This window comes from Agelaius phoeniceus, chromosome 7 (assembly GCF_051311805.1).
Source record: "Agelaius phoeniceus isolate bAgePho1 chromosome 7, bAgePho1.hap1, whole genome shotgun sequence".
NCBI classification, from domain to species: domain Eukaryota; kingdom Metazoa; phylum Chordata; class Aves; order Passeriformes; family Icteridae; genus Agelaius; species Agelaius phoeniceus.
The window spans coordinates 31,201,518-31,216,323 of record NC_135271.1 but is presented as its reverse complement, the minus strand read 5'-3'; the positions used below and the strand labels follow the sequence as shown (position 1 = coordinate 31,216,323).

Below are 14,806 nucleotides of genomic sequence, written 5' to 3'. Positions count from 1 at the left end.
GTGTAATATTTTTGCATATAGTGACTCAGAAAAAAAAAAAGCCAAAAAGAACCCACAACCCGATACCTAATCAAAGACCAGAAAAGGGAAGATTTAACTGAATGGAATTTTCAACAAATTCAAATGGTCTCCATACTGCCCACGGGAAATGATACCACTATAACAATTTTTCTTTCATAGCTTCTAGTCTTCTTGTGTCCTTTCATTGTTTCATATGTACAACAGAAAGCAAACCACCATCTGTGGGAATGTAGTGGGACTGTCAGCAAAACCTGCTGTCTTCCCACTGTTTTATTTCCTAGCTGACAAAACAGTTTGCATGGTTTTATTTAGTTTCAATTCAAATAAACCATTATAGTTTTCCAAAACTCATTGAGTAGCCAAAAGGAAATGAGGAAAATGAATAAAAATAGACAGAAAAGTATGATCATTTGATGTGACTCACAGTTACCAGGCAAGCTGTATTCATGACTAACACTCTTCTCCTTCCTCTGTATTAGAGGCTTTCCTTACAATAATTCTTCTGATGATGTAATAGCTCTTGGATATGAAAACATTCTCTTTACTGAATGAAAGCTGATTAGCTTGAAATATAGAAGCATACATAAAGGGAGAAAATGAAAATGCCTCAATGTTTATTTTTTAAAAAGGATTCCAAGAGCATATGAAGATATGATTAAGGAAACCTGCTACATCTTCATATTAACCTTGAACATTATATAGATAAACAAGTATTTCCTGCCAAGTTACAGTGCTGTTCTGTTACTGCTTGGTATAATATTTAGCCTTGTTTTGGGATGCCTGATCATGTGGCTCTTACTTTCTACATGGCAACCAGTGCAAAAACAATCTGTCAAGGACTGTCATTGAGGATCAATGCTAAATGTTACACAGCAGGATGCAGACTGTATCTCTGTGGGTGTCCTTCTACTATGCTTTGATTATGTTTGTTGTAAAGAAAAGCAGAGTTGTGCTTACAGCATTCATATTTCACACCCTCTGTGCAAGACATGTTACAGCCTTTAATTTGTTCCCTTTCCAACGTGATGTGTTGTTTAAAAACATTACACCACAGTTTCAAAGATTCCTTCAGTATAATCTGATTATAAAGGGGTTATGTGACAGTTTGTCTCTGCTGCTTGTTGTGTGGCTTAAATCTCTGGAGACAAGCTGACTGAACATCCATACAATTTAGAGTCTGATGGCAGCTGTGGTTCAAAAACGTTGTTTTGGGCCACATCTAGGGTCATCTGAGGAGGCACTTTGGCATACATCAAGGTAACAGTAGGATTTTATACTACTTACTGCTTCTTATATCTTCTTTAGATGACAGTACTATAGCTGGGCACGTGGGGGTAGCATTTAATTAAACTGAGTGGTAGTTTATTAACTTAGAGCAGGGAGGGAAGGGAAAAGAGGAAGAATTTTTTAGTTTACTGAGTGTGAGTAAAGGAGTAGTGAGTATATAAGTAGTAAATCTTTGCTGGACATGGATAAATAGATAGGGTTATATATTGTGAAAGAGAAAACAGATAGTACACCAGACAGCAAGCTGACCTATTGCTTTTATAAAAGGATACTGCAAGGAAAATTCCACATTTCAGAGAGCAGGTCTGTGTTTGTGCATGACAAAAACATTCACCCAGGACTTCCCTTTGCATCTTAGTGTTTCCTGTCTCTAATACACTTTGATAACCCTGGTGCTCTGCTAACAACTTCCAGGCATGAAAGAATACATACTAGAAGACCCTACCATGTGGACAGAGCTGACAAGTTCTCTCTAGATGATGATCTGGTAAATCTAGAAGTTCTCAATGAGGTACTGTATTGTCTGGGTAGCAGCTTCTGACAACTGCACCTCACATTCTTGCCTATTTCTGCTTTTTAGGAATCTCTTAGCAGAATGAGAATATTTCCTTCTTGCAATCTTTTGTCCCTTCAAGGCAAAAGAATTCTCACGTGACTGATCTGCTGCCCTCACTTTGTTAATTTATATAGTTGCATAAAAGTAGGAGCAGTGAATACTATAATGTGGAAAAGCTTAATTATGAATGATGCTAGTTCAAATTATTTTTGTGAGTTTCCTAAACTGCCAAGTTCAGTCATAAAGATGTAGTTTTAAGTGATTTTTTCTAAAATAATTGATTTATATAGGATAACATATTATCTACTGCTTCTGGCTAAAAAATGACAAAACTATCCATTTTATATTTCACTGTATCAGCTATTTGCAAAGTATCTGTAAATTTTTGTGTTGATAATCCTTAAATTACATGCCAGCAAGAAAAAGGCATAATACTAAATTGTGCTATTGTCCTGTTCAAACAGTTTTACCACTACTTAAAATTTAATCCTTGAAAAATTATTATCCTTGTTTCATGGCCAAATAAAAAAAAATTAAATGGACATGTACTGTGAAGTGCAGCAATAATGTCTTACCACCATTTTCTCTTCAAAAGATTTACTTCTCAGGCTAATATAAGAAAATATTCTAATTTCCATTTAGGACTTGCCATTTAAGTTAGTTTTATGACATTAGCAAGAATTTTGAAAACATTTTATTTTGTGCGCTTGGCATTTAAAATATAATTAGAAACACAATAAGTATTTCTTAAACAATGATCTCAGTATATTTATACAAGTCTTCCTAAGTGGGAAAATACTCTATAACTATCAAACTTTCTGTAATTTTCTCAGGATACCATTATCCATCAGCTGCAAAAACGTTATGCTGACTTACAGATTTATACTTATGTTGGAGACATTTTAATAGCCTTGAACCCCTTCCAGAATCTCAGCATTTATTCTCCCCAGGTAAGAGAAATTCCAAGCTGAAGATGGAAGTTGCTTTACGTTTTATATTAACACCACTAGTTAAAATACTTAAGTGATGCTGGAAGTTAGGAGCACAGACTAAACCTCAGCCTTTTCTTTTTCCAGAACAGTGTGGCTAAAAATTTGGTTTGTTTTGTTTGTTTAATTTGGTTTCATTTGATTTTATTCACTTCTTGGAGGCACAAATTCCACATGAGGGACAAAGATTACCCCAGGCACAGCTGTGCCTCTTGCCTAGCATTTAGGGCTTTCTTCTTGGAAACAGAAGATGGTTATATGAACCTCCTCATCCTGAGGTTTTTGCTTGCTGAAGAATTGCTCTGACTGAGGCTTATTATACGTTCTGTGCCATCAGTTCTGCCTTAAAAGAAGCAAATGAATCAAATGCTGTAAGCATAAGTTTAATTCCCTACAAATATGAAGAGAGGCGGAGCTAGAAAGAACTTAGTCCCCATGGATGCCAAAATCAGGGCTTCAGATAGGGGGCCAGAATTCAGATTCACTGTAAGTTTCTTTTGTATGAGCTGGTTATCTCCTTGATTGAAGGCTTGTGTTTGAAATTCTCTTCCTTGTGATACAGCTCTCTTCATTGTCTTGTGTGGGAAACGTCAGTGTTGTAATTTGTGTACTGGAAGTTGGGTAGTGCCAAGAATTACCACTCCTGTTCCAGCTGATTCAGTGGAAATTCTGTGGTATAACAGGCAACTCCTTTCTGTTGAACAGATGATAGTCACTGTCTTCTTCTCAGTTCTTAGTTATGTAGCTGAGTTGCATGTTTTGACTATTGTGTGTATTTCTTTGAATTTAGTTCTCCAAGCTTTACCATGGTGTGAAGCGTTCATCAAATCCGCCCCACATATTTGCCTCTGCAGATGCTGCCTACCAAAGCATGGTTACATTCAGCAAGGATCAAGTAAGGATCTGTTCATTTTGGTTTAGGTTTTGTATTAATCATACTGCCACTGTGCTACAGGGCTGTGAATAATGTTCTGTTAAGTTGTATTTTGGGAATTCTTTTCTTTAAGCATTTTTTTCTTTAAGCATTTTTAAATCAGCAAAACCAGAGTAGAAATCTGGTCAGATTTGGGAGTTCTGAAGAGGACACAGTGATATGAAAGGGACTGAAAGGTCAAATAAGATGATGGAGGTACCTGACCAATATAGTTTCCTGGACACCCATGAAGTTCTGGCTGTTGACTCCAGCAGCAAAGTATTGCTGCACATTCTGATTCTAGGTCTGTCTTGACTTAGGTATTTCAGTAATTTATACTTGTGCTAAATAGAGGGTTCTCAATGCCATAACAGATTAACAGAGTGTTAGCCACTTTTCTGCTGCAAAAAGACACTAAATCACAGAAAATAGGAACCAGTAGCAAAATTTTTTAGTAAAATAAAGTATGGTTCTATTATAAACGTAATAAAGACAAAAATCCAATTATATAGCAATGATTTTAATGAGAATAAAATACCACATGGTAGAAGATTTTACTACATTCTTAAGATTATAACTTCATACTCTTTCTAATTTGATGTGCTGTATGTCCAAGAATATTGAAGGCTGATAATTATTTTTGTTTATAAAATTTTCCTTATTTTACCCTGGACATCACACAATAATTAATAGAAAATGTTCTCTTAAAGTCACAAAACCAGAATAAAGTAATAAAAAGCCTGAAATCAGAAAATGCCAAGAAAATAAGACAAATAAAAGAGGAATTGAAAATTGAAGAGGAATAAAAAAGGAGTTTTACTGTTATATGAAAGTACACTGGCCTGGGAGATGGGTAATACTTCTTTAATGACTTACGTGTTCTTTGATGGAGGTATTAAAGAAAAGAAATACTCATGTTAGAGTAACTTATGTGAGAATTTGTTATCTGAGGAAAAATATTGGTCACCTTAGGACAGTTAGGTGGTGTAATCAATGTGGTACCTATTTCCTACAGCAAAAATAACTGACAGGAAGCAAATAAATGAGCTGCAAATGTCATATTGCATACATTACGTAGAGTTGGTCCTTGTATCTGCTGTCAGACACCACAGGGTACCACCAGGTGACTGCTGCAGCTTTCAAACCTTTTCACAAAATTCAGTTCTATATGAAGGGGCATTGCAAGAAGTATTTTAGGACCTTGTATCTTTTCCTAGCAAAGAATCTTGTGTATACACAGTATCATGCTATAAATAGTTTTTGGATGTTTGCAGAAAAACCTGTGAATCTATGCAACTGCTCAGTGTTAACATTTTAATTATATGTCAGTTGATAATGTACCTTAAGTAGAATAATATTTGTACTAGTGGTCTGTAGAATACATGGGGGGAAAAGGGTAAATAATAAATGCTGTTAGAATTCAAACTTTCCATGATCTGCATTCTTCAGTGTTCAGGTGGGAACTGGTTTTCAACTTCCATTTTGCCCATGAAGCATAACAGCAGAGAGAAGGAAAGTGATTTAGACCATTCTAGGTAGCCTCTTGAGTCTGGAAGCCTTTTGAAGAGCCTATAAAATACCATGTGTTAGGGACTGCTGGCACAGGAAAAAGGTGGATATGTCCTCCCAGAATCACCCAGTGAACAGTTGCACATTTTTTCTGAAATGTTTAGGTGTGCTAGTTTGCTGTTCTGGCTTGAATATCAGCATCACCTACAGAATAGCCTCTCTACACAAGACCTATTATTTAAGATTATTTTTCAGAACAAGCATTTGGTCAGTGTGTCAAAACCAGCTGTACCCTGTGACTCATGTTAATTCACATGAAGTCAATGTAGTGAGCTCAGACATGGTCACTTGTTTATGTGCTCTAGCCCTTCAAAATTCAGTCACTGCTTCTCACGTGGACCTTGGGATCGGGCATTGCAAGATGCATTTTAGTAATCCAGGGAATAAATTACTACACTGAGCCTTTGCTGATGTCTCCTTTCAGAAGGGAGTTGACCCTTCAAGTATTCTGTAGTTTTGGTACTAAACATGAAATAACAGGTAGGAATAGTAATAGAAGAAAAAAACAACCATATGGTGAACTATGCACTTAAATATTTTGTTTTTTGTGTTCAGTGCATTATCATCAGTGGGGAAAGTGGTGCTGGAAAGACAGAAAGTGCCCATCTGATCGTCCAACATTTGACCTTCTTGGGAAAGGTATTTCCTAGCCAATTATGTAAAATTATGAAGAAATCCTCCCAACTCTATCCCAATGTTCACTTTATTTAATCTTTAATACTTAAAGCTGTTCATGTGAATTGTCACCCTTGATTTAGGGACATAGTAATCATGCATGTGAGAGTATTGAATTAAGATCTGAGAGTGTGACTCACACCAAGCCAGTCAATAGTTTTTTAAAGAGAAGGTTCCAGATTCTGAGTGTTCAGTACCTGTAGGTATGTACAGTGTTTATCATATATAACATTATTTATACAATAAAGAATGACAAATATTATTTTGGCTCTAATCTTAGATGATCTTACACATTTAAATGTTATGAGTAATTCCATTAACACAAAATAATTGGAAAATTAACCATTAGCCCTGAGTAGGCATCTTTAGTCCACTGTGCTTTTGGTACTCTTAACTAATTGTAAAACAGGTCAAAGGTGGAACAATTGCAGAAAAAGAAGTTTGCTACCTTTGGGAGATTTTATCAATTTGTTAGACCTCCTATTGTATAAATAGAAAGGTTAGCACAGTACCTCGTTCCATACAAGCATGAGAAAAGGATTCTTTGCTTCTGGAGCAAGAATTGGATTGGGGGTAAGCATTATATTATCTTAATTATCCTTCTGATTTGTATCCCTTCTGTCAAGGCCAATAACCGTGCTTTGCGTGAGAAAATTCTCCAGGTGAATCCTCTGGTGGAAGCATTTGGGAATGCCTGCACTGCCATCAACGACAACTCAAGTCGCTTTGGAAAATATCTGGAAATGATGTTTACACCTACAGGAGCTGTAATGGGGGCAAAGATTTCTGAATATCTACTTGAAAAATCAAGGGTCATAAAACAGGCTGTGTAGGTATATTAATTGTCTGTCCTATAGCATTTATGTAATGTTTGAATTGATTTAATTATCAAAAATTCTGTGGTTTAGATACTTTTCTGTTCTAAAATAAAATCCTTTGTACCAGCGCTATGACAACAGAATGATCCTGTTCTTTTGGAGTTAAAACCAGAGCAACTTAATTCTTTGGGATAATGTTGTGTTCAGTGGGTTTTCTGTGTTTCACAGCTGCTAATCCTACACTACTAAAACAAGTGGGAGATTTGCTACCTTGCTTCAGTGAGCTCATGATAAGAACTACTTTTACATTTGTTGTACAAGATGCCACAAGAATAAACACAGATGCTTTAAAAGGACACTTTTTCTTTTCCAGGGGAGAAAAAAATTTCCATATATTTTATTATATTTATGCTGGCCTTTATCATCAGAAGAAACTTTCTGAATATAGACTTCCTGATAAAAAGCCCCCTAGGTAACTATTGCTCACTTGTTTTAACTGCTCATTGTAATTAGCTATTGATCAGCACTTGCTTTCAGTATGATGCCTTCAAATCTCTCTTAATCCTTCTCCATTCCTTAAGGATCTTTTTAATCCTCCCAAGGTGGGAAGAAGATGGACACTAAGGCATTATATTATTTGCATTTGTTTGAGAAGTTGAACTATTAAAACAGAAGGAGGAAGAACCAAGCTCATTATGTAGATATTTTGTCATACTTTCAAATGCAGACAACCCTCCTTATGATTTCTTACTGTAATGCTTCAGGTTCAGGAAGAACCCAGAATATGATTTGGAGGTTTTTAATTGATGTTTGTACTTGGAGTGCATCTGGTCTGTACTGGGTGGAGGGGGGATGTGTGTGAAATGTTGGTAACATAATTAGACATTAACAAAGAATAATGCAGATGTTAATGCAACAGAAACAAAAGCTTCTTATGAATTAGCATCAAAATAGATCATTGAAAGTTATTGAGATAAATGTTGTTTCCAGTTACTGGGGTACTTGCATTTCAGTCACTGGAGCTTGTATTGGCATATGTGGTAGTGTGATGCCTTCTTTCTCTCACTCTATTTAGATATATTGATAACGAAACTGGAAGAGTAATGCATGATATTGTTACTAAAGATTCCTATGGAAGACAATTTGAAGCAATTCAGCATTGTTTTAGAATTATAGGATTTACTGATGAGGTAAGAGATTCAGTTGCTAAACCATTATTGACCTTATTTAGGAAAACCACTACTAGTGCTGCCCTCTGATTTTGTGGGTGTACAAAATCTCTGTTAGAGATATTTGTTTAAAGCCATTTGTTATGACAGAAGTGAACAGTGAAAGCATAACTCCCCACTCAAAAGGCAAGACCAGCCTGAGGTCCCAGTTAGTCCTCAGGCAATTCTGTTGTGCTATTTGGTGTGTAAATAGAAGCTTACTTGAACTTGTAGAACTTGATCTCAGAGAAGGCTACAAGCTTTAATATCCATTCCAGTATCCTTTTTTTTTTTTTCCTTCATAGCCTAAATATGATGTGTGTATCTTGCTGAATTCCTTTAAAGTGCTTCTTGTCATCTTTTACAGGAAGTGTATTCAGTGTACAGAATACTGACTGGAATCTTAAATACTGGAAATATTGAGTTTGCTGCTATTTCTTCCCAACACCAAACAGATAAAAGTGAGGTTCCTAACCCAGAAGCCTTAGATAATGGTATATACCTTTCAACATTGTCAGTTCTGTATATGCAATTTGACTCTATTTGTGATAATCTCTAGCTCATGGTAGCAGTTGGTCAATGCTGGTGGTTTCCACCGCATAACCACAATTGTGTGTGTTTTTCCACTGTCTTTCAGCTGCTGCACTGCTAAGCATTGGGTCAGAAGAACTTCAAGAAGCCCTAACATCCCACTGCGTTGTGACGCGGGGTGAGACCATTATCCGGACGAACACGGTGGACAAAGCCGCGGACGTGCGGGATGCCATGTCCAAAGCGCTTTATGGGCGCCTCTTCAGCTGGATCGTAAACCGCATTAATACGCTGCTTCAGCCAGATAAAAATATATGGCAAGTTACACATCACTGAACCATGTGTACTTACTGTGCACGTGTTGGATGGGTTCATCCATTTGTATATTTTTGATTTTGCAGAAAAAGTGCTGTGTTTATTTTGGCTAAGGCTTCAAAATGGCTTTCATGCTGTGAGACTGAATCCTGTTTCCAGGACATTAAGCCCATCATTTTCAAAGAGCTGAATAGAATTTAGCTACTGAAGTCAATGGAAATTGGGTGGTTGAAGTGCTGTCCACTTTTTTAAAAGATGCTTCCTATGTAATGAACATGAAAATCATACAAAAGGCTGATAAATAATTGGAAGTACACTGAAAAAAATTCAGTACAGTCCTTACTGTCCCCCTGCTTTTGTAAGCAAGTAATAAATGCAGATTTCAGATAATTATTGTGCTGGTACTTGAGATGTGATTATTTTTAAATTTTTTACAATTACAGAAACATTATATTGCACGTCCTTATGATTTCATTGCCAAGCACTCATCTGGCTGGTTTGATCTTTTGAAATAGCTGTAGAGATTTTAGAAACAAGGAACCTCTCAGCAAATGTGAAAATGCCTCTGATCTGAGATCTCTACTTGCTACTTCACTATGTCATATAGATATATTCTCATCCATTTCATGCAGTTCTGGTAGTGACTGAATGTACTTGAGTTAGCACATGGGCAGTCCAGCTTGTAGCAGCAGCAGATTTGGTAATTACCTTCTGAATGAGTGTGGCAAAAATGTACCATTAAACCTTGACACCTTTTCTCTGCCTGGAGGAGCAGACAGTAGATTTTATTTGGGATATGCCTACTGAAACCCCTTGTTTCAATATGGCTGCTAAGTGTCTGTTACTCTGTACCTATGATTTTTCTGTCTTCTTCATTTGCAAGAAGCAAGTGGAAAACAGAAGTCTTAGCAATGCTGTACAAATGCACAAGTTGTCTTAGGTTCAGACACACTTTTCCTCCTTGATTTTTGCAGCAGAGTGAATCATTTATACAATGTTAGTTTAGCAAATTTCTTTTTCTTTTAACTTGGTGTTGCCCATAATGAATTTTGTTTGTATCTTCACATGCAGCAATGCTGAAAGTGGAATGAATGTTGGGATACTAGACATATTTGGATTTGAGAACTTCGCAAGAAATTCTTTTGAACAGCTGTGCATAAATATTGCTAATGAACAGATCCAGTTTTACTTCAATCAACATATTTTTGCACTGGAGCAGGTAAATTCAACTCTGTTGAGGTCTAGCTGAATTCAGCATCCTACACCATAATTCTATTCAGGACTACTTTATAAAATGAGTATGTGATTTAAATGTGAGATAATGACATTGTTCTGTTGAAGCTGTGTAAATAATGTTGTTGAGGCCTATAGAGCATTGCTGTGCATCATAAATGCCCTAATGATGATGTTGCTTTTACTGTTTGGATATTAAAACTGTGCTGGTGACTTTTGTAGATGGAATATCAGAGTGAGGGAATTGATGCCACTACCGTGGAGTATGAGGACAACCGTCCACTTCTAGATATGTTCCTTCAGAAACCCATGGGTCTCCTGTCTCTGCTAGATGAAGAAAGTCGATTTCCTCAGGCAACAGACCTAACTTTAGTCGGTATGTGCAAGTAAAACTCTGGGAAAGGTCTGGGAAATGACAAATGCATATACAAATGCAATGTCATCTTTATTCAAGTTTTCCTATCCTAACTGTCCTGAGGCTGTGTCATTTCATTTGACGTTCTAATCATTTTTCTCTGCTTACATGTTTTCTATCCTTTTGAAATTGGAAAAGTTGTCTGAAATATCAGGTGGAAAGGGCTTATTGTTTTTTTCACTGTTACAAGGAAATATCCTGTGTCTTGTCCATGTATGTAGCATTAGTGTTGAAAATAAAATTTGGATTTCCCAGGCTCCTAGGCCCATGTTTATCCACTTAGAAAATACTGCTTCACTCCAGATTATCTCATAATACATAGGAAGTGTTATTTCTGGTGTGCCATCTGGCTGAGTATTTCCTTGTCTTCATACATATTTTACATAAATTTTGACAAATTTTGGTGCCAACTTTAAATACACAGCACATGCCATGTTTAAAGCTGTTGTGTTATTTACTAGAGCTGCATTTTTCCCTGTGATATGACACAGAGTTCCATTTCTGTCAATGGAATGTGCTGCAGAGACCCAAACAGTTAGAGAAAAACAACAGTTTCCAGTTAAATTGCACAACACATTTTTCACTACTGCTAGGCTGAGCTGAAACTGGAATTCAGGTCACAGACAGAATGAGTACTATGGTTTTATTCTGCTTCTTGCCTTGGTTTGAAACACTGGTGTCTGCCAAGGTAGGCAGGAACCTTCTTTGGAGTGGAAAATATGACCTCTTTCTCTCTGAGTTACAATAATAACTTTGAAATTAAGGAGTTTTCAGGCAAAGCTATGGGAAAAGGAATAGCAGTTCTTTATTAATATATATATACACATGTAGATATGTGTAACAAGACAAACAGGCAACACCTCTGGCAGCAGCAGCAGCGAACCGGACCGGATCGGACCGGACCGGACCGGACCCTCGGGGCCGCCTCCTCTGGGCTGCACGCGCTTCCCTTCGCTGCAGTTCCGCTCCCGGCCGCCAGGGGCGCTGCTGGCTCCGGCCCGGCGGGGCGGCTGTGGTGATTCCCCTGCGCCGGCAGGGGGCGCTGTGGCGCGAGCTCGGCCGCGTCCCCCTCATGGGGTAATGGCGGCGGGCTGGATGGGGAGTTGGGCTACAGGAGTGGCGGCTGGAGCCCCAGGAGCGGGCACACTCCAGGGTGGACTTCCAACACTCCTCCTTTGTGTGCTAAAGTTGTCTGGCTCCCTATCGGCTTTATAAATCAGTTGATACTGAATACTGAACTTCTACTTCCAGAGGTACTTCCCCTTGTCCAGTGCTGCTGCGCCTTACTGCTGATGTGTATGCAGCACAGCAGGCTCCCTCAAGCAGGCAGCAAAGTGGGATATTTTACCCTGTCCACGTGTGCCAGACAATCATTAATTCCACACCTCCGTCCCAGCCTCTAGAAATTCCAAACTTAGTTATTTTTGCTTTAAATACAAGCTCAATTAAGTGGTAATAGACAGAAAAACCTAACAAAAATGTTACTGGATTCTAACATTAGAAAAAATATTTTAATAATATTTTCTGATGTACAGAGCATGACAGAGAATTTTATCAACTGATTCTGGTCTCAGGTCTCAAGTTGCTTGTTCAGGTAAATTGGTATAAAAGCAAGCTTCACAGTATAAACACTAATTCTTACTAAAATGGGTTTCTTTGGATCCTGCTTCTTTCAAGGAATGTTTCCTTGTCTCAGCAGGTGGGAATTGCTACCTGGGCCTTCAGTGTTGGACAGAGAGCACTAATTTAATGACAAAACATTAAAGAGCCTACAAATATCACAGGGCCTAATAAGATATTTTTCTTAGAAACCCGTGTTCCTTCTTCTGTCGGCTCTTTAGGGGTAATCACAGGAAGCAGAAAGTCTCCTTAGAATGTGTTTTATAGAGAAGCTTCCTTTTTTCTGTAGAAATCCAAAGGTACATGAGGTACAATTTCAGACTGAGCACATAAATATATCCTTAAAACCTGATGCACAAAGCTAAATGGATGCAGAAAGGAAGGTAGAGAAAATACAAATAGTAGGCATTTAAGTGACTGTGATCTATGCACAGTTTTGAGTGTACGTATGTATAAGAAATAAACTCACCCCAAAACCTGCATATACATAAGTAAATTCATTGCAAAATATGAGAAATCATCACATCTTCTCATTAGGTCTTCCTGCTTAATACTTTTCCATGTACAAAAGCATCCACAGTGATTTTTAAAGACAGTCTTACTGGGCTAGTTGAAAATGAACTGTTCCATTCAGATGTGACAGCTTGGTATTTCTGAGCAATCTGATAATATGTGTTTATAGCAGTTCTGACTTCTTGAGCAGCAATTTAGCAAGCTAATTAGGATGAAGATTGTAGTTAATCACTCTGTCACTTAAATCAACATCTTTTCTCAATGTCTAGATAAGTTTGAAGATAACTTACGATGCAAATACTTCTGGAGACCAAAAGGAGTGGAACTGTCATTTGGAATTCAGCACTATGCTGGAAAGGTAAGGTCATGTGATTTTTATTTAGTTCAGATAATAGTGGTATGGTCATCACTTGTTTTTATCTGAAATTTCTGCTTTATGGTTCTTTTCCCTCATTTTAATAGAAAAAATGATAAAGTTCATGCAAACATACACTCCACAAGGAAACTTTTATGTGTAGCAGTCGATTTTGGAGCTTATCCTTAGGGCTCTTGCACAGATTCTGTAGACAGTAAACATCCTTTTTCTGCAGGACACCTGGCCTCAGAAATGCCAGTACTGCAGTCGTTTCAAAGGAGGGACTCCATGGAGCCAGGGCAGGCTGTGTCCTTGCTAACAGCATGTGAATGCCACAGTAGTTCTGTGTGAGAGTGTCTTGCAGAGTGTCATGCAAAGTACATGCATGAAAAGCAGTGTAAACCTGTATCTGTAACAGAACTTAAAGTCCCTATAGAGTGCATTGAAAAGACTGAGACTTGCTAGTGTTTTCTTGTACTTTGTATCTTTTGTTCTCAGAGGTTCACATTCACCTATTATTTTATATGGAGAGTAACATTCCAGTTTTCACCATAACGTGAACTTTGCTTGCAGTTTCAGGCCCAAATATTTGTTCATAGACAAAATCAAAATATCCATGTTTTATATAGTTATCAATTAAGTCTTATCTCTGGATCATTATAAGATTCCAAAATTTTAAGATGTATTCCAGTAACTTGGGTCAGACTTTGTCTTGTTAAGAATAACTATTAAAATTCACACAGTTTTAGTTAATTCTTTGTACCCACATGGCCAAATAATAAAATACAATAAAATAATAAAAACAATACTGGCCAGTTTTCTATTGCCAGAGAACATTCAATTTCAGTGTAAATTAATGGACTTCAGAGAAATTGGGCTAGAGGGGAGTATTGCAAGTGATAATAACACAGCTCTAAAAAATCATTGCAATTAAACAAAATGAAACACTGATTCTTATATTAATACAAATATCCAGTCATTAATTTCTAATCAAAATGGTTAAAATAATTGAAATAGAGGAATGTTTTGTTGTCCTAATATGGTTTTCCGTGCCATGAGAAGGTGATTTAACATACCTACATTGTGTCCAATTTATTACTGTTCCTCCAGCAGGTCTACTTATAGATCACAGGTTTGATGCAGACAACCAATAGAAAGTGACCACCTGGGAACCATTTCTCACATCACAAGTAAATGATCAACTGAAGCTTTCATGAAGTATCTCGGTTGTATTGCATCATGCTTAGAATCATTTGACATGGCCAAGCATAGCACAACAGGATTTAAGCCATTTAACCCAATTTGATGTGCAATGGCATTCTATGAATATAGATACTCTGTATAGCCAATTTGCCTTCTGAACACACTGCTGTAGTTCACTTTTAAGACCTTTGCAGGTAATTCGTTTGCTTGTCAGACCAAGCTAGCTGGTCTACTTGGTCATCCTGACCATTCACATTTTAAAGAACATAGTAAGTTTTAGGTAACCCTTTTCATCAAAATTTCTAATTCTGTTTTCCCACACCAGGTATTATATGATGCCTCTGCATTCCTTGAGAAGAACAGAGACACTCTTCCTGCTGACATAGTGGTGGTGTTGCGAACTTCAGAGAACAAACTTCTTCAGCAGCTGTTCTCTAGCCCATTAACAAAAACGGGTATGTTCTGCACAGCTTTGCTGACATTGTAACTTCTTCAGCTACCTCTTCCTCTCAAACTCTTACTTGATTCTGGACAGGTTTTTTTCGATGATTTTATCATATCTTCTTTCCAGAGTGTTTGTTCTCT

At 37.3% G+C, this 14,806-nt stretch overlaps 1 protein-coding gene across 6 annotated transcripts in view; it reads left to right on the top strand.

Annotated features, from left to right (window-relative positions):
* MYO3B (myosin IIIB) overlaps positions 1 to 14,806 on the top strand; it is a 211,785-nt gene that overhangs the window by 88,467 nt on the left and 108,512 nt on the right. For all 6 annotated transcript variants that reach the window (XM_077181419.1, XM_077181420.1, XM_077181421.1 and 3 more), the window contains 13 exons: positions 1,723 to 1,819; positions 2,698 to 2,814; positions 3,644 to 3,748; positions 5,891 to 5,974; positions 6,637 to 6,839; positions 7,202 to 7,300; positions 7,904 to 8,018; positions 8,404 to 8,530; positions 8,674 to 8,884; positions 9,954 to 10,101; positions 10,338 to 10,491; positions 12,933 to 13,021; positions 14,547 to 14,676. In XM_077181419.1, the coding sequence (XP_077037534.1) occupies positions 1,723 to 1,819; positions 2,698 to 2,814; positions 3,644 to 3,748; positions 5,891 to 5,974; positions 6,637 to 6,839; positions 7,202 to 7,300; positions 7,904 to 8,018; positions 8,404 to 8,530; positions 8,674 to 8,884; positions 9,954 to 10,101; positions 10,338 to 10,491; positions 12,933 to 13,021; positions 14,547 to 14,676 (1,679 nt within the window). The remainder of the gene's footprint in view (positions 1 to 1,722; positions 1,820 to 2,697; positions 2,815 to 3,643; positions 3,749 to 5,890; positions 5,975 to 6,636; positions 6,840 to 7,201; positions 7,301 to 7,903; positions 8,019 to 8,403; positions 8,531 to 8,673; positions 8,885 to 9,953; positions 10,102 to 10,337; positions 10,492 to 12,932; positions 13,022 to 14,546; positions 14,677 to 14,806) is intronic.